General features: G+C 36.8%; 1 protein-coding gene and 2 long non-coding RNA genes across 4 annotated transcripts; 1 reads left to right on the top strand and 2 right to left on the bottom strand.

The window, feature by feature from the left end:
* Window positions 1–528: 528 nt before the first annotated feature.
* Window positions 529–2,007, bottom strand: LOC113680352 (uncharacterized). The gene is made up of 2 exons (XR_003447065.2): window positions 1,422–2,007; window positions 529–841 (listed from the first exon to the last, which is right to left on the bottom strand). It is a non-coding gene; the product is annotated as an uncharacterized LOC113680352 (long non-coding RNA).
* Window positions 2,008–2,024: 17 nt separating this feature from the next.
* On the top strand, window positions 2,025–18,430 carry LOC113680351 (uncharacterized). 2 transcript variants are annotated; one of them, XM_027197376.2, is made up of 16 exons: window positions 2,025–2,504; window positions 3,062–3,155; window positions 3,787–3,826; window positions 7,466–7,513; window positions 9,290–9,378; window positions 10,309–10,420; window positions 11,223–11,341; window positions 11,626–11,774; window positions 12,218–12,318; window positions 13,049–13,191; window positions 13,656–13,702; window positions 13,999–14,051; window positions 14,196–14,265; window positions 14,924–14,990; window positions 15,778–16,134; window positions 16,252–18,430. In XM_027197376.2, the coding sequence occupies exons 1-16, from the start codon at window positions 2,336–2,338 to the stop codon at window positions 17,894–17,896; spliced, it is 3,303 nt and encodes a 1,100-aa protein (XP_027053177.2). In that variant the 5' UTR covers window positions 2,025–2,335; the 3' UTR covers window positions 17,897–18,430. The 2 variants fall into 2 exon arrangements, with proteins under 2 accessions (XP_027053177.2, XP_027053176.2); XM_027197375.2 differs by having other exon boundaries at window positions 13,653–13,702.
* LOC149038900 (uncharacterized) lies at window positions 7,685–8,048 on the bottom strand. Its single transcript, XR_016180709.1, has 2 exons — window positions 7,917–8,048; window positions 7,685–7,855 (listed from the first exon to the last, which is right to left on the bottom strand). It is a non-coding gene; the product is annotated as an uncharacterized LOC149038900 (long non-coding RNA).
* Window positions 18,431–18,862: the final 432 nt, after the last annotated feature.

The raw sequence follows: 18,862 nt of genomic DNA, 5'->3' as shown, positions 1-18,862 counted from the left end.
TAGATGGTCATTAATCATTCATTAATTACCATTATAGCAATTGATTAACTAATCATATAATTTCTGATCAAAATCTTCCACTTGCTGACATGCAAGCATGCTCCCTGAGTTTCACTCAAAAAGTCCTTTGAAAGGACATATGGTTACTGGTTACTGAAATTTGAGTCAGTATGTTATTGGAAACTCAAAATATTTTTTTTGCTGGGAAATGTATGCTGGAATATATTATAAGACAATATCAATCATTTTTATCAAAACTTGTTTATAAACTTAAGGTGAAAGTTGACTGAAAGAACTCCAGAATAACTTGAGGTGTTTTAGGTCTCACCTCATGAGTTTGCTTAAAAGCTTCCAAAGTATACCCTGGGATCCACAACAGAATACCCACTGGAGCTTTGGCAGGTGCCAGGTCTTATTGAAAGCACTGATGAATGACAGCTTTCGTCATGGTTTTCTGTGGGATTACGTGCACAGTGCCATCCCAATAGTTTGCTAATAAAGCATATTACACAACACTGGTGCCAAAAATTGTACATCACAAACATCACTTAATTTTTTATTCAATCCACATAAACTAGGATTCAGCTATTTAATTTACAGTAGAGCCAGAGTAAAAAAACTAAAACTTACTCATGCGTGTTAAATACGAATTTGCCACCCTTAGCGTAAAATTTCTGTTAAAAATAAAAAAAAATTAATACAGATTTGTTCTTATAAAAATATTCTTGGTTTTAGAAATCAATCTTGTTGGGATCTTCACCTTGTGTCTTAAAATATTATATTCATGTGGTAAAGTTTGTGTGCAGAGTAGGAAATTACCATTTCACATCACGGGCACAAGCTGAAATGAAAAAGAGAGGGACCAAGAAATTATTTACACCCTTCAAGATAAAACATTGTAAACTAAAAAAATTTGTTTATTGGAGAAGCAAAAATTAAAATAAAAGCAAAATTTAAACTTCAAGCTTTTGGTTAACAACATCATTTTAATAAACATACATTAATTCAAACAATAGGATTTGTTTAATGCGCCCCAAAGGAATAAGACTGTAAGAAAACCAGTTGGTAACGTTAATTCCTTAAAAACACAATTCCACGTCTACCTGTTTATCCCAAATTCCACGAGAAGTTTTTTTACTGTTAGTTAGAAACATACGTTTATTTCGAACTCACTGCACAAGATGCTAATTGGATTAACATGCTCCTGGCATACTTAAAATTTCAGCATGTATAGTCCTTAAAGAATAATTTCAATATTTCAGGAACCTTGTGTTTTAGGGCATTGCAAACTATTCATTATTATTTAGTATACTATAACTATGAACTATTAAAAATAAACTAAATATGTCCATTGACAGAAGCAGTCAAAACCACAAAATTTATTTGTAGAATGAAGCTTGATTTAATTAATGACCACGTACCGTGTTAAATTCCTAGTCATCTTCATCGTCGTCTTCAGCATTGAAAATACTCCACTCGTCTAAAAATTCAGCCAAGTTTCTTCCCAATCGTCCGCCAAAGTACATCCCAGGAACCAATACAACCATGACCTTTGTGATTCCGATACTTGTGGAGCTCGGTTCTCGTTTAATGTGGCTCGAAAGTGATGCAGTTTTGGTTAATTGAAGTGATTCAAAGCGCAAAGCATGACGTGCTTGTGACAGAGTTCGTCTCAAGAGAAATGGAAACATGATTTTCACTTTAAATTAACGCAAGTTGTGTCAACTTCAAGAATGGTATTGCGCGCTGGCGAAACACTTGATATCTTCACAGCTGTTTTAGCGTGATCCGGCAGATGTCACCTTATGGAATCTTCCTAAGAATTAACATGACACGACGACAAAGGCTTGGTTTTTGCAGTTTATCTCCACCACAGAGCTTTAAAGGTTAACCAAGTGATCAACCGCGGTCCCAACCATTCCTATGCCGTCACAAAGGTGATACATGCGAGATCAGCATTTCCCGAATATTTATGGCAGCTTCCGTCATCCTTCGTGACCTTTCGCTGATATCCGAATTGCCAAATTCCCGAAAAGCTGTGCGAACTGTGATTACTCGTGTCGTGTCGCGTTGAGGTTTCGGCCACCGTTTTCTTATTTCAGCAGATTTCTTTAGGTAGTTTAGAGTTGTTGGATTTTGCCTTTATAATAGCTTCACTCATTTATTTATCTTTCTTTCTATGCGAGTGAATTTTCCATTATGTTTCGTTTTCCCCGCCTTATCTAGCTTCAGAAAATGTTGAACTGATTCGTGTTCCTTGTTGAGGTGACTCTATCGTTTGTGCTATTTCGTTCAACGTTTTTTCGTTTTTTGTTAGAATTTTGTCGGTATCCTAATGTCTTGTATTCACTATAAGTTCCGAAGTGCTTTAGAATATGACACAATTACATTCGACGGACTTTCTATTTCGCTTGCCGACCTTAAACAGTCAATCATTACTCAGAAAAAATTCGGAAAGAACAGTGATTTTGACCTGGAGGTTACCAATGCTCAGACGAAAGAAGGTGAGCAGTTATTTTGACGTGGTGTCTAGTTAGGTTGCGAATCAATTCTGTATTAAAGTTATATTTGAAGTCTAGTCAAATAAATGTTTTTCCTAGTTGTTTTATTCCGTAATTAATTCACAATGGTTTCCTCAATTGAGTCTGAGCTTAAACTCGTGGAATCATACAGTTCCCGAAGTTAGAAATAAAGGATTACTTGCGTTCGTTTAAAATTACACAATCTTTGGATCAATTTTCCATTTATATACTCTTCAATAAATTAAAATTAGTTTTTACCAACTCTTACCTATCGCTAACCCGAAGAAGCTTGGCGGAACGTTTTAGAATTTTTTGAACTTGCAAGAGCAGGCAAAAACATGCTGAAATCTGGTTCAAGGTTGTTTTACGTTTCAGTTTATTAAAATTTATGCGTTACTGTTTGTCTTCAAAATATTAGCAACAAGTAAAATATTGTTTCCTTGTGATTGATATGAAGTTTTTTCTCTCTCATACTTCGAACTTTGATGTTGCATGTAAAGGCCATTTATAGATAATACCTCTTTTAACTTTCATGGTAGAATACAAAGATGAGATGACAATGATACCCAAGAATTCTTCTGTGGTTGTTCGTCGTATTCCAGTTGGTACAAAGAGTAAAGCTCAACTGGCAGCGTAAGTGTGGCATTTTTGTCAAATATTGTAGGATTGTGTCAAGGGGTAGTAATCTTTTTCCATTTTGTTAAATATCCTTATTTGGGGAAGCATATATAACAGTATATTTGATTGGTTGAGTTAATATCGTTTAGTTGTGACAAAAGGAAAGCCAACAAATCTGTTTTAAGCAGGGGTTTCAATAAAATTCCAGCTACTAGTGATCTAATTCTGCATATAAAATACCTCCTACTGCCATCTCTTTAGCCTGCTAGCAGGATCTTGTGTTTGCATTTCCTGGTCCCTATGGGAAAAGTTATCGTTATTCTAAGTCTAGTGAGCATGCTTCATAGATACCACCTCTAGGATTTTTATGGCACTCAATAACTCTGTCAATGGAAGGCAGTATAGAATGCTGGCTGAGCCTTTGCTTAAATATGTGATGCTAAAACTTATGGTCATGCATCAGAACTCCATTCCTTTTTTTTAGATACTTATGAGGGTTTTGTTTCTGATTGGGAGTTAAGGTGTTTTACAAAAAAAAATTAGTAGAAATGTACAAGTTAGTCTGTTGATCTTTTAGATAGTTATGTTTGATGGATATTGTGTGAAGCTAGAATCTAATTCTTAGGATATAAATATTGCATTTCAGGGATAGAGCATCTCCTTTTTCAAGTGGAGAGCAGAAAACAGTATGTACATGGTTGAAGAATACTTGTAATCAAATCAGTATAGTAGTTTTTTAAGATGTTTGTAATAGCTAGGAGCAGTTACAAATGGGTTCCCTTCTGTCACCTGTAATCTTGATTTCTGAGATAGTCAGTAATAGTTTATTTAAGAAGAATATTGTTCTGTTTTGCATCACCCTAGAACAACATCATGCCAAAGATCATTTCTGGTTAGGGTGGGAATGGATTGTACAACTTTGCATATTTGTCTTCATAGCTTACCTTGCTTGAATTAAATTAAATAAAAGTGATTTGTGGTATAAAGAATAAATGGCTTGCATCATGTAGTTAGAATTCATAATAAAATCTTGGAGATTTGATTTGATCTTTTGGAAATTTTGAAAACAACTTTCATGACTTTGAGGCTGTAGCACAATGAGAAGTTCATGCAGAGCTCAACACTTAAATTTATTGGTTGTCTTCAGTGTGAAATTTCAAGGTTGATTTAAAGGTTCCTGAGTGGGAACAATTATTTTCAGTCTTGGGATAATTTTGTCCTAATTTACGAGAGGGATGTAGAGAAGAGCTGTATTTGGTTCTTTCATTTATCAGGGCATTTTAAGTCACTGCACATGGCTTTAGCTGTGTTTCCTATTTCCAATACCTGTGTAGGAGCAGCAGCACCTGGAGTATTTGTTATTATTTGTTTTGATGCTATCAGGATTTAATACAGTCAACCCTCAACAAATCAATCCCTACTGGTATCAGGAGACCAAGTTTAATGAGAGTTGTGAACAAATAAATGGGAATGTTAAGAAAAAGGGACATACTGATCAATAGCATTTGATTCAAATAGACCTCTTTCGTAATGATGGATGAGCCTTATTGGTGTCACCCTTGGGTGAAAATTCTTTTGTTTCTTTTTGTTTTATAGATTTTATAGAAAAGGTAATTTTCACGGTTGTAAAAGGATAGTAATTTGGCTAGCCATTTATGTAAAAGGTCTGTGGTGAAAATTCAAATCAAATTCAACATCAAGTGTGGAGGAGTTGAGTAAACAGAATTTTTTCAAAAAAATAGAGGAATATAAACCATACCACTTTCTGAAGGTACATTACACTGTTTATAAATTTACCTTGAGCCAGTGAAACTTGCAGTGGGTAAGATAACAGTAATGGTTGACAGAAATTGAGAAGAAAAATTAAGTTTTGCAGCATAGGTTCAATTTATTGGGAGTTGACTGTAGTTCTGAGGAATTTTCTAAATTCACAATGCCAAAAATTCTAAACAAGAGAGGAAATGATAGGTCAACAAACTTGTTTATAAATGGACCAGTTAACGCCATGTGTGTAAATGTGTTGATAAGAATTTTTTATACAATTTCAAGAAGTGACCTTAAATTGTCCTTATGTTCAAATGGAGTTAACCTTGAAATCCCTTGAGTAAGTTGTTTTAAAATATGGTTGTTCAAAAGTTACTGGAACAAAAAACATGATATCAAAAGCATTTTGTGTACTAAATACTTTCCCTCTCTTTTAGCTTTTCTTTGGCTACATTGGATTATTATTTTGATACTTCCTCACACTGTTGTGGGCATTATTTCAATACACTCCTGAGTGTAGTTGTAGCTGTTTAAGGTTATGCTCTCAAAATTAATGGACAATTCATGAACACTTTGGTATTTATCAGAACTGTACATGTTGCCAGTTTTTCTAGGCAAGAAATATTAAGAACTTTTAGTTCTTGCCACTTCTCATTAGAATGCCTTGAATATGGAAGACTTGCGCTTCAAGGATAGTTCGTTGCAATAAATGCCTTTGTTGGATATTTGCTCCCTTGATTATCTGGGGCACTTTATTTGATCTGCTCTAATGGTGTGTGTGGAAGCTGCTAAAATGTTCAGTGGATTACAACAAAAGAACTGCAACTCTCCTGCCCTTGGAAATATTTTGCAGTAGCACTGGAGTGTTAAAGATTATAGAAGTCCATATTGGATTCCAAGTTATTGTGCATTAATCTGGAAATTATAGAATATCTACAATTTATTTCAAAGCATCACAACATTTATGCAATTCCTGTTGTTGAGAGGATGACAACAATGCTGATACCTACTGTCAGTGAAGTCTTTACAGTTACAGCTATTATACAGCTTATTACTGGAGGAAAATGGGATGGTTTTTGTTACTTTGCTATCTTCCCTGTCATGTCACTGGGTTGATAAAAGGAGTAAACATGACTTTGAAGACTACTGTAGGAGGGCAGATAGTGTCAGTGTTTCTCATGAGGAGATGCTGATAGAAGACAAAGCATGTATACAAGATGAAAGTAATTCAATCCATCAAGTGGAGAAATCACAAATGGGAATCTTTTGCAGAATACCCACTTTAATTTTCCCTGGAAAAGGGAAGATAATGTCAAAAACTTGCATTGTTGGAGTTCTGATACCAAGTCCTCAGTTAAAGTTTCAAGTACTGGAAAAGATCTATTCTATTCATATGAAAATGATGGCAGTGTTTTGCATAACATAACCTAAAGTGGTTGTTTTTAGAAGCACATGCAGATTGAATGTACCAAATATTCATCCAATTACAACCTACAATTAAGAGTATAACAATAGGGGGGAGCATTATTGAAATTTCCTTCTAGCAAAGCAATAGTTTCTGTCAAAAGGTCTTACTGTGCTCTGACATTACAAAGGAAAGACCTGCTTTGCAGCTTTGTTCATAGTGTGCACCCATTCAAAAACCATTTCCATTAGAATTTACAACAAGTTGGTAAACTAAAACCTTGAAATTTTGATATTTTTTCCTCTTTGTCTCCCTCTAAAATCATAACAGATGTTTGCATGACTTCCTTGTCTTGTTTTTCTATTGATACTGTTTTGAAATTTAGTTTTGTTTACTGATATGTTCTCTTCTGAGACTGGAAGAAATAACAAACAAAGGTTTCCTTCCCAGGTAGCCACAGCTACTGCTTGCATGTATGTGTAACCTCTTTCTTAGGAAGTAGTTTGATCTCCCAGTGATTTAACCTGTGGCTGATTTTTGGTCAACTTTACTTTCACTGCAAGTTTAAAGAAGTTCAATCTATATATTGTCCTTTCATGCTATATTTTTTGGTTGTTTATTTATACTATAGAATACCAACTGTGTTAAATGTTCATGTTTGCCTTGAAAGGAGACAATTCCACAAAATTCTTCCAGAGTTAAGGCAATTAGAAAATGAAATGCTCTTGTGCACTTTTGGGTTGGCTCTTTAAGTTAAGCCCCTTTTCCTAAGAAATTATTTTGTTTTCTGTCTCTTTGTCACACTGATTTATTATTATTGTTATTGTTGTTACTATTGTTGTTATTTTTATTATTATTATCATTATTATTATTATTATTATTATTATTATTATTATTATTATCATTCCACAGCAGAAATATATGCTTGGCACATTATACAGTCTGCACTTGAAGCAAAAGCTATTTGTTAGATATGCTTTTGCACAATGTTGCTTAATGATGATTTAATTAGGTGTTCAAGTAAAATTTACTTCACACCCTTTTTCAGTAATGGCTCTAAATGTACAGGAAAGTATAAGTTATTGATGTTTTAAGTACAGTCTTCTTCACTGTAGTTGTTATTGATGGTTGTTCCTTTTCAACTTTATTCATGAAGAGTGGTTTCCAAGATTACCAAGTTGTAAAATCCAACAAGTTAAGCAAGGTAAATGGTTACATAACTAGATAGATTGCATTATTAAATTTCATTGCTAAAGTGTGCTTCTTAATTCCATTGTGCACACTAGTGACATGTGTAATTATGGATTGAATCTTAGCAGAGCCAGATTTTCGCTATATTGACAATAAACCACTCTGTTGGAAAAATGTTTATTAAAAAAAAATGTTTATTTGTTAGCTAGAACTGACGTGGGCTGCACCTCAAATACCTATTAGGAATCTTTTGTTCTCTCCAAACCTTCAACTTGCTCCATATATCAATTAACAGATGCTGACACATGAAGCAATTGTTAAGTTATTCAAATCACAGCATTTGAGGGAGAACCCTCTTTGTTGCCAATAGTAACAAAATATAAGGAGGAACAAAGAACAAAAAACTTAGAACAAACTAGGATGGCAAAAATGACAAAATCTTGCTTTGTGTCATCTGTAACCTCCATTGACAGACCACAATGAAAATTGATTCCTAGATAATGAACAAGGCTAATATTAGGACAACATAAGGCTAATGATACTACAGAATAATTGACCAACAGGAACCATACTTGAATATTTGACAGACAAACCATTTGTTTACACAACTCAAAAGTAAGGTTGACGTGCAAGGTCTGATATCCCTGTTTCTTGTGTTTGATTTAAGATGTTCTTTTGCAAACAGAATTTTATCCCCACAGCCTGCAAGACCAAAATTTCAGTAGGAATCCTCTGTTTTAACCCATTAGGCTTTGTTACATCAGCTTGTGTATTTTATGTAGTATTAGGTACAAACCAGGTTGTGTGTCTTTATCATGACCCACTTTATTATGAAAAGCTATTTGTGCAACAAAAGGGAAATAAACCTAAAGAATTAATTCGATGAACCTAGTGTTCTGGGCACCCATGATTTTCATCAGCTCTTGACTGTTTACTGACCAAACATGACTTCAACACAGGGTTCTTACTGCATTTGCCATACAGTGATCAGAAAAGGTCAGGGGCATGCTTACCATCCATGACACAAATATTAGTCAAGAATTAACATAAGGCAATCAGACCGATAAAGATATCATGTTGGAACAGACTAACAAACAAAATTATAAATTTGAAAGAAGCTATATGAGCATTTTCATGACAAAATCCAAAAATCTGTCTGGGAGCTATCACATTTCACTGATGCCAAAAGTGAGGATGTTAAAATTAATATTGTTCAGAAAAAGACATCTTTAAACCTTTGCAAAAGGGAAATTTTTTTTCCTAATCAGTACCTGTACTGTAATGTAGTGAATTCTTGTTCCTGACTTGTTGCATGAGAACAACAAAATGCAGAAGGGTCTCTTAAATTATCTGCATTTATGATGCCATATTCGCTATATAAAAATATTGTTTTTGTGGATGTTTGGGCAACAATTGAGAATTACATTAGCAAAACATGCCACGTTTTGGTACCATCATTGACAAAGAAAGAAATAGAAATATTGAACACAGCTGTTTAGAACACTATTGAGTGTAGGGCATGCAAACACTGTTTCCCATGGAACCATGTGACACCTTTTTCTTAGATATTGAACTTGGCTGTTTTATTTCTTTGCTTGGAAATGATATCAAGATAATATTGAAACTTTGATTTTTTTAAATTTTTTCACTTTTAAATGTTTGCCCAAATCCTCAGTGGTAAGATAGTTTTTGTAACAGACGGGCTTGTTAATTGGATGCAGTGCTAGAGTGATACCAAGATGGGCTGGGAAGATTTATTGTAGTATACAGTATTATCTTTCTTCCCTAGGTGACTGATTTGGCCAATGCTGATGCATCAGAGGAAGATAAGCTGAAGGCAATGATGAAACAGTCAGGAGAGGATTGGGATCCATCACAGTATGTCAACACATCCCACGTAGAACTACTTTTCAATCTTGGACTGTAATGATTAAAAAAATCATTCAGACCTCTGTCACATGAATGTTATAGGTGTTGTTGCCTTCAGCTGATAATCATAGCCTGGGATGTGTTTTCCTCTGTGAAAGAAATTGAAGAGAGGATGTTTGTGTTATCACCTATGAAGTAAATTGGCCTCTTGGAAGAGTTTCTGAAGCTGACATTTCAAGTGATAGCCCTTCCCAATTCGCTCTAATGGAGGAACATCAGCTTTAGAAACTCTTTATGGTGGCCAAGTTACTTTATCAACTCAGGTGATAGAACCTTTTTGCTTTTTAATGACCACCAAGATGCAGCATCAGTTTCTTTGGGAACTCACCCCAGTTATTCAAGCTTTGTCACCTAGGTAGTTCATCTGGTTCCAGCTGATAACGAGATAGAATTGAATACTGTTTGTGTTCCAAGTGGCTATGGAGATAAGACATTATCAGTGAAGCTCTTTCTTCTGTTAGTGAAGATGTACAAGCAACTAGATGTGATGAGAGTATTTTCTTAAGTGCTAAGAGCTGTGTATATGAAATCATGTTATGGCTATTGTTTTGTCAGAGTATTCAAAGGCTAAAGGATGAGCTCATTTTCTTAATATTGAGATGATTGCATGCACTAATCATTCCTTTAAGCAAGACTTCAAATATAATTTTTGATTTGTTTAGGACTGGAAAGCAGAGAATTTTCATCCTGCATATTTCCAAGTTTATTGTTTTAACTTGGTATCATAGTGGTTGACAGTGTTCAGTTGGTTCTTCAAACATGTTTCCCAAATTTTTTTCAGAACATTTCCTGTTTAAACCTAGAGGTTAAAATTACATCATGTATTTCACTTATTCTGATCAAATCCACTAGAGGATTAACCTGTTTCTATTTTGACAGGTATGTGAAAGGGCGTCGTCCTTATGCACCAGGTGTACCAGTGCCACAAAGCTATGTTTGTTACAGGTGTGGAAAACATGGGCATTTCATAAGGAACTGTCCTACCAATGGAGTAAGTTGAAGAGAGCCAGTTCAATTTTAATGTAATTATTTTTCCAAAAACAAAAGAAGTTAGAAGTCATTTGTGAAATATATCTACTTCAAAATGTTGAAAATGTGCTAAAAATGTGCATGCATGCATGCATGAAGAAAAAAATTTGAATCCCCAAGTCCACTCTTCTGGCAAATGTGCAACATCTGTCATTATCTCAAAATTTACTAACATGTCATTCTGTCACCAAGAGACACCATGCCAGAGAGCTTCTGGTATACAGCAAAGATAAATAGATTAAGAATTGTGCCTCTGGCAACCTGGTGCACCATGAGGCAAAGGGATGTCTATTTTTATTGTTACAATGACTGATGAAGTAGATAAGTAACATTTACAAACTTGTGTGGTTGTAGTGGGCTTTTCAAAGTCTTCTTCTTGTGCAGTTAACAGCCCTCCCTGACTTCTTTTTTAGCCTTTAATTATATCATAGAAAGTTAACAGTCGTAGAACATGTAGTATTCAGTTTTTGTTTAAATAGATCTCTATCTTTTATGGGCACAAGCCTTCCAAGAAGCAGAAAAGGACTCCCTTTGTTGTTTTTTCTGGGGGCACATCTAAGAATATTGTTCAAGTTGAAGTTTTTAGGGCCTCTATTTCAGCCTCTGAAAAACTTTGTGAAGTTTCCTTTGCTCTTTGTCATCTCAGGTCAGGTGTTAGGTGTACAGTTGTACACTCAATGTCTTCCACTTCTTGTCAGATTCCTGTAAGATGCTATTGAAAATACTGAGTTTCCAATATAATGTTTTGTGAACTGTGTCATTAGGATGCTAGATTTGATGTTCCAAAGGTGAAACGCACAACAGGTATTCCTCGAACTTTTCTGAGCACAGCAGAGGGTACATCATCACCACCAACCAGTAGCCTGTCACCTTCAAATCAAGAGTAAGTCAGTATATATGATGAGATAAAGCAGAAATGAATTCTTTAGTTTGACAGTTCTCAAAAATTTGAGTGTCAGTCCTCCCATTCAGTAAATGGTTTGAACCCAGGGATAACACACGATTGCATTGTCTGAGCATTTGAGTGAGAGTAGTCTTGGGAAGAACTGTTGTTGGTAGTGGTGATTGATGTTTTGGCAACTGAGTGAAAGTTGTCATCAGAGTTGGTAAAGAATTGATGTTTGTGCATTTGTGGTGCTAATGTTGTTTCCATCTGATTTGTTTTAGAGATGAAACCAAATCAAAAGGAAAAGAAAAAACTCCACAGTCTGCTGGTAACAAGAAAGTTCCTGCTGAGCTACGGTGCCCCTCTTGTAGCAATTTACTGACAGATGCTGTGCTCATCCCATGTTGTGGAACAAGTTACTGTGATGACTGTATGTTATTTTCTTGCTAACTTTTAGGGTGCATAACAATCAGAACAAACTTATGCTTTTTATAGACCCTGAACTTATTTGATATGTGTATTGTCAAACCCTGGTGAGATAGACCAATTTTGGCCCCTTTTCCAACAAGCTCTGCCAATTATCAAGTGTGCTTTCAGTGTTATCTTTGAAACTACACCCAGAAAACACGAAAAAGACATAATGTTGCTTCAGAAGGGCAATTGGAATTTTAAAATTATGATATACTACTTTGTTGTAAGAAAGAAAACCACTTACATAGATTTGGTAATTAAAAAGAATTTGATCCGGAAACAGCCCTTTTGCAGGTAAAAAGTTATGTAGATGGAAAATGTTACACCATCATAAGTGAGATACTTGCGATTATGTTTTTCATTTCGTGTATTTATTGCTGGTATTGGGCTTGTTATTCTCAGGCATAAGAAACTACCTTTTGGAGAATGATCAGGAATGTCCATCATGTGGAACAGAGAATGTTTCACCTGATTCACTGGTTATTAACAAACAGCTTAGGCAGGTGAGAACAAGGACATGAACTGAATTGTCATTTCCCTCTTTTGCTCAAGCAGTATGCAGTATCGACTCAAATGGTAAATAAAATTGTCCAAAGAGTAAATACACTTATCAAGTCATATTGCATACCAACACTTCCAGATTGTTGGTGAGTCTCCCAGATAAAGAATGAATTTCCCACACTCCTTTTATTGGTTACTTAGTTCTTTAACTCCCGTGAGTGATCAAGACACAATTTCTCTTTAAAATATCAATGCAATATCAAGCAAACAAGTGATGAGAGTAAAGGACAAGATTTATTAAGGGATTGCTATTTGATCCAATACCAAATTCTGTGAACTTTCATGATGATAATTGTATGGCAGACAGTAAGGAGAACTGCTAATTAGATTTTTAGAGTCAAGGGTTAATTGTCAGGATAAGAGTTCATTGGGATATTCTTGGTACTCTTAACTACAGAAAACAATAGTCTGACTCTTGCTTGTCACATTTACGTAACTTTTAGTGATTTTAAAGGTAAAAAACATCACAAACCATTCATGGAAACATAACGTCATGATAATCAGGCTAAAACTCGATAGAGCCACCTTAAAGGGAAGAGTTAAGTTTTGAGATTCTGGGTAGTTTGTTGTGACATCATCTATCAACGTACAATAGTCAATCTTCTATTACTGATTACATTAAGTTAAAAATGCATTGCCTATGTCTTCTCTTGTCATCTTTGTTTTGCATAGGCTGTGAACACTTTCAAAAATGCCAGACCTGCCAGCCCTTTTGTAACCCAATTGCCACCAAAGACTAATGAGGCAACTGCACCAACTACCACCAACACAGATGGTAAACAAATCACACCAGCAACTAAGGTTGAACCTGCAAGGTAGACTCTGCACTTTGTGATTTAAGATCCTCTATATACACGAGACTCTGTCAGGGTCTTTATAGCTCCACCTTTAGGAGAATTCTCGCCACTTAAGGGAAATAGTTCCAACAAATCTCAAAACCTTGAAAACAAAATTTTTAGCTTGGGGAGAACGAATTTAGATGACAGTGGTCTTTTGACTGGTCTTTTCTCAGCTAGAGAACAAAGGAGTCAGAGTAACTCAACAATTTAAAACTAAGCCTCTTGATCCAGAGTCCTTTGCACCAACTATCAAGCCACTGTGTCTAAGCATCAGGAAATGAGATGATTAAAAAATTTCTTTTTCTCTTTCAATGTTGGACACACCCCTCCTTACCCCTTCCATCCTGTCACTAAAACAGAGTTTTAACATTAATAATATTGTGAACCACTAGTAGTCACCAATATTGGAGAAGTACTGATGCACCCTTTTTTCTTAGCAGTAGTCAAGAAAAAGCTGCCTCAGATCCTAAACCAAATGAACCTCAAGGTAACTCCAGGGTCGTGCTTACAAATCACGGGTGAACAACGTTCAGTAAAACCTATTTGTAGTATAAAGTTGCAAAGTTTCTGTCAAGTTTCATTTGATACAACAATGATTATCAGGATAACGATAACAAAAGAAAAATTTATAGTGGATACTGCATATTTCCTAGAAAAGTATTCGTCTGCGTCTCACTTAAGATACTCAACCGGACATGTGAAGCAAGTCTCCAAATCCTTTGAGGCTCTAATGAAAAATTTAAAATTTTTCTAGAACAAATGTTAAAACTTATTTTCTTTTAGCAACAAAACTGACAAGTGATGCTGAAAATAGGATAAAAGAAAGTTCCCCAAAGGTGAGCAAAGTATACATCTGAGGCTTCTATAGGTAAATAATTAAGAAACATCCGAGTGAATTCAGAGTTACCTTTTTCGTTTAGGTGACATTTAGCATTCTGTTAAATACAATTTGTATAACTCTTCTTAATACATTCCTACAGCCTGTCAAACAAGTATCAAGTCAGCCTCAACAAATCAGAATCCACCACCGTGATGGTCCAATACAGCAAGGTGAAGCACAGAGCAGTAGATAGGGCCCTCTTTCTAATATGTTTCTTAATACGTAATAACCACACCCTCGTCTGAAGTATAGCACACTTACCAAAAACAATTTAATTGCCCCCCCCTTTTATGATTGCCCTTCCGTCTCCATTGACCCTAGTACTATTGAGCCCTCTCTCTAATAAGCCTTTCAATGTCTTTTCCCTCTTCCCAAACAAACCTCAATGAAACTGTATAGGGCAAAATAAAGATACCATACATTTAGTAGGACAGTAGTATTGTTGTTCATTGGGCCATGTAGCGTTTCGTTGCATTGTACATCTTCATTTGAAAGCTTATATTAGTTGCTATACTGAATATAGCAAGCGGTTTCAAGCAAAGAAACGAATACCACACCACTGCTACTATAGTCACTTAAATAAAACTAACCAATGAAATGGGAATTGAATTCTGATTTCGATAATAATCAATGATTTGAATCAGTGCTGAAAACCAAAGGAAGCGAACACGACAAGGAAATTCGGCGGAATTTATCGCACGCTCCTTGTGATCGGATGGGTCAGATTTGTGCGCGTGGCTCTGGTAACAGTGGTTGTACCGTTATGCAGGGCTAAGAAAACAAATGCCTTGGTTCTTCTAACTAAGTCGACATCTTCGATTGATTCAGGTCTTGGTTTGAATCAAGTCAGGCTTCCTTTTGATCCTCGTAGAAGACCAGGCGATTTTCCCCTAAGGTAAATTACATGTTCACTTTGAACGCCTTCAGAAGAAAAACCTATAATTTTATATCTGTGTCTTTCTTCTTGGCTTCTTAAAATTTTTCTATTATATTTTAGAATTTTTTTTGGAGAATGTTGTGTTGTGTTGTCGAAGTGGCTTGAAATCTGGGCTTAGAAGATAAAACCAAGTTCAAAATGATTGCGCTCCAAGAAAGCTTACCCCTCGATGCCACTAGCTGCACCATCAAATTATGTTGTATTGTTTATATCTGTCTATCACAACTGATAACTACATCAAGCCTTTTTCCTGTAGTGTAGGAAATTTTTTTCTGCATTGAACCGCTACTTGGGTGAGAATTTTTTGTTAAAAGGATAAATGCTTTGATTATATGCTTTTTAACATGGGAAACACAAAAGATCGTTAAGGGGAGGGTGGGTGGCCGAGGCCTCATAATCCTGACCCTGCTAGGGAAGAAACTTTTATTTTCCCCTACCTTGTTGAAGGTAAATATCATGTGGATCTTGGCATATTGACCCAGGCACCCCTGTCTACTGTAATGAGAACGATGACATAAAGACTCGGGAACTCAAATGCCACACCCTGCTCAACACTTGTCATGACAGGCACCTCGTTCAAGACATTCTTCATAAGATTGTTCGGCTTGTTTGAAATTCTAGATCCGAAAACCGCCTTCTGTTTGACGAGTATACCTGTTTAGCCTGATGAGGGAGAACCCTCGGGTGCGAAGGAAACAGTGCCGCTTTTATTACTTACGGTATACTTGACAATTTCCTCTTGCAGGGGACCACCTCGTGTACCTGAAATGCGTCACGGGTTATCGGAACCCATTAGACCCCACGGACTTCCCCCGGAACATGTGCCCCGTGTACCTGCTATCCGTCCGGGTTTGAGTGGTCTACGCCACCCCGGTCCACCTCCTTATCTCCCCCCGGCAATCAGAGGGATGCATGCAGCAGCACCTGCTCTTCCTCGTATGCCTCCTGTTCCTGCCCTGGTTGCGGCTCCTTTGCCACGCCATCCAGCCTTCGGACCACCCGCGATGTTCGACCCACTCCATCCTGGCGACCGACCTGGGTCTCTCACGCCGCCAATGTCCGAACGAGAGTTCTACAAAATGCAAAAGAAACTAAAAACGAGGTAAAAAAGAACTCCTGTTTGGCCACGCTCAATGGCAACGTAGCGTTCATGTTAGGCCACTTCCATCCTTAGCCTTTACATTGCTTATCTAATGTTGGACATGCTTTCTTTTCATAGAGGCAAGAAAAAGCGAGAGCATTCGTCTACCACTCGTCCCAAAAAAGTTCCTAGGAAGGAAGGCAGTAGCTTCGACTTTGATGACGAGCTCCTAGAATACAGAGAACTTCAGAAAAGCCGTCAACGTTTACGTTCTCGTTCTTTGACTCCAACTCGCTCATGGTCGCGCTCGCCATCACTCCGATCACGGTCAAGGTCACGGTCCTTTTCACGCTCAAGATCGCGGTCACGTTCCCTTTCACGATCCTCTGGAAGTCCCGCACGAGCGCCCACTCCAGAGGGCTGGGACGAATCCAGGTCTCCTTCGCCTACTCCGTCACGTGGTCAGAGTGGCGGCGCAAATTCTGCAGAAGAGCAGAAAAAGAGACATAAAAAGAGAAGAAAGGAACAGAAAAGTACAGGACAGAAGAAACAGAAGACTTCGCATAAAGATGAAAAGCCAATGGAACAGAAGGCGGGAATTGGTGGTGTTAAGGAGGAGGAGAAAAAGAAGCTCAAAAAGCAGAATGTGAAAGATGACAAGGGTGAGATGAAGGACAAGACTACGAGGGTAGAAAAAGGCAAAGATAAACCGAAAGAAAGTAAAACGAGTAAAGAGAAAGAAAAATTAAAGAAAAAGGATAAGGACAAGAAAATAGTTAGTGATAGGGAGGGGAAAGGAAAGGAGAGAGACAGCAAGAAACAGGGTGAAAAGAAATTAGTAAAGAAAAGCAAAGAGGGAAAGGAAATAGGAAAGAAAAGCAAAGAGGGAAAAGAGAAACGGAAGAAAAAAGATAAGGATAAGAAAGAGGAGTCCTCGGGTAAAAAACGTAAGAGTAAAAAGAAACACAAGAAACATAAACGGCATAAAAAGGGAAAAAATAGGGGAGAGAAGGCTGGCAGTGAAGAAGAGGAAGCAGGGAATAACTTTGAAAGTAAGGAGAATGAAAATAAGGATGAATCATCTGAGGCTGGCAACCCTGATGGTAAAACTACCACAGATGAAGAAAAAGATGATCGAGGAACCGATGGAGCTGGGCATCAGGAAGAAAGTGATGAGGAAGGAAGTGATAGTGATGAAGGAGATCAAGAAGACATGGAGGAGGATGGAAAAGACCAAGAGGGGAGAAAAGTACACGAGAGTGATGGTGTCTGGGAGAAGTCGAGTGAAAGTGATGAAGATATGGCAGAGAACGGAAGCGACTTAGAGGAACAAGACTGCAGAAAAGCTAAGACGTCTATGACTAAAGTAAGTGAAGTGAAAGGGAAGAATCAAAGAGAAGAGGAATTACTAGAAAGTGATCAGGAGGCTGAAAAAAGGGTGAAAAGAAATGAAGAGAGGCTTGAAGGAAAGGAAAGCGACACTGATAATGATTTGATGGAAAAGAAATTGCTCGAAAGTGACAACGATAGTGACCGAGAAGCTGAAAATACTAAAGATTGTAAACCAGAGGGTGAACAGAATGTTGAGAAAGTGGAAGAAGAAGAAGAGATGGAAAAACACGAGAGCGATAGAGAAAATGAAGTGAAGACTGGAAATGGTCAGGAGGGATTCCATCCAGAATTAAGTGCTGAACGATCCAAAGAGGAAGAATCAAGATTTTCTGCGAAAAAACGAGAAAATGGGAACCATCAAGTAGAACTGCAAGAGGATAAGAATAGATAGATACCTAACAAATTTTGTGTATAGTTAAACAAATCAAAAGTATAACATCAAACTTCTCGCTTCTGTCGGTAAGATTTCTATCCTTTGACCAACCAGGTGGGGGAGAGAGAGAGATCAGACCAGATGTGAGAGCGATCTTCCGAAGTTGAACTGCCTTTGATTTTAATGAACTTATTCGTCTTTGTTTTGATTTGTCCTGTGGTGACTCATCATCAGGGTGAAAGGGTCCTAGGAAGGTTGAGTCACAATGACTCTTTCCATGTTTCTAGCATATGTTAATTATTAGGTTAAAAAAAAAAAAGAAAAAAAAAAAAGAAAACCGCTAGGTTTCAAATAGGTTGAAATTGTACTTAACTGCTTAAGAAAAACGAGACCAGTCAAATCCACAGTAAAACTGTACAAAAAAAATTTAAATGCTCCGTTATCAAACATTAGTGCGTCATGTTGAACTGACACTTAGCTTTTCTAATACCTGTTTATTAAGTATGCTTGAATAACCGTGTGGTAATAAAATATTTATTTTTTTTTAACAAAGACTGGCTCTTGATCGCTTCCAGAGAGGACAACCATTTAACCGTTAAAACCCATGCACCCTAACATCAGTCTGCTTACTTTCCATTCTGTTCTCCATACATTTCCCAAGGTTCTGGCAAGAAGAATTTGTCTAGAAGTCAAGAGCTTCTTTGGTTATATGGACTGAGTAGGGTCTCACTAAAATTTGCTCTTTTTCAAACGCCATGTACGGGTATGCTTTGAGTGTGAAGCACTTGGCATTAAACCAGTGTTATTACAAACTCATTTTGGTTGGAGTAAATCAGACAGAGTTAGGTAGAAAATATGCAAATAAGACGATTGGCTGTGATTTCTAGCCCACCTTAGTAAGGGGTGGGGGTAATCTAATACATACGTATATGTTCTCTTCGCTGTGACGTCCAGGTTAACTACCTATAAGCAGTCACATGAGGA

The sequence above is a fragment of the Pocillopora damicornis genome, chromosome 10 (assembly GCF_964200805.1).
Source record: "Pocillopora damicornis chromosome 10, jaPocDami1.2, whole genome shotgun sequence".
Lineage (NCBI taxonomy): Eukaryota > Metazoa > Cnidaria > Anthozoa > Scleractinia > Pocilloporidae > Pocillopora > Pocillopora damicornis.
The sequence above is the reverse complement of the archived record's forward strand: the minus strand, read 5'-3'. Positions and strand labels throughout refer to the sequence as shown.

What these genes read in the sequence shown, in the direction of transcription:
- LOC113680351 (XM_027197375.2), top strand. Translation starts at nt 2,336, where the DNA reads ATGTCTTGTATTCACTATAAGTTCCGAAGTGCTTTAGAATATGACACA. An exon ending in CAATGCTCAGACGAAAGAAG is followed by an intron (nt 2,505 to 3,061) that starts GTGAGCAGTTAT and finishes CTTTCATGGTAG; the next exon opens with AATACAAAGATGAGATGACA. An exon ending in ACTAAGGTTGAACCTGCAAG is followed by an intron (nt 13,192 to 13,652) that starts GTAGACTCTGCA and finishes CTTTTTTCTTAG; the next exon opens with CAGTAGTCAAGAAAAAGCTG.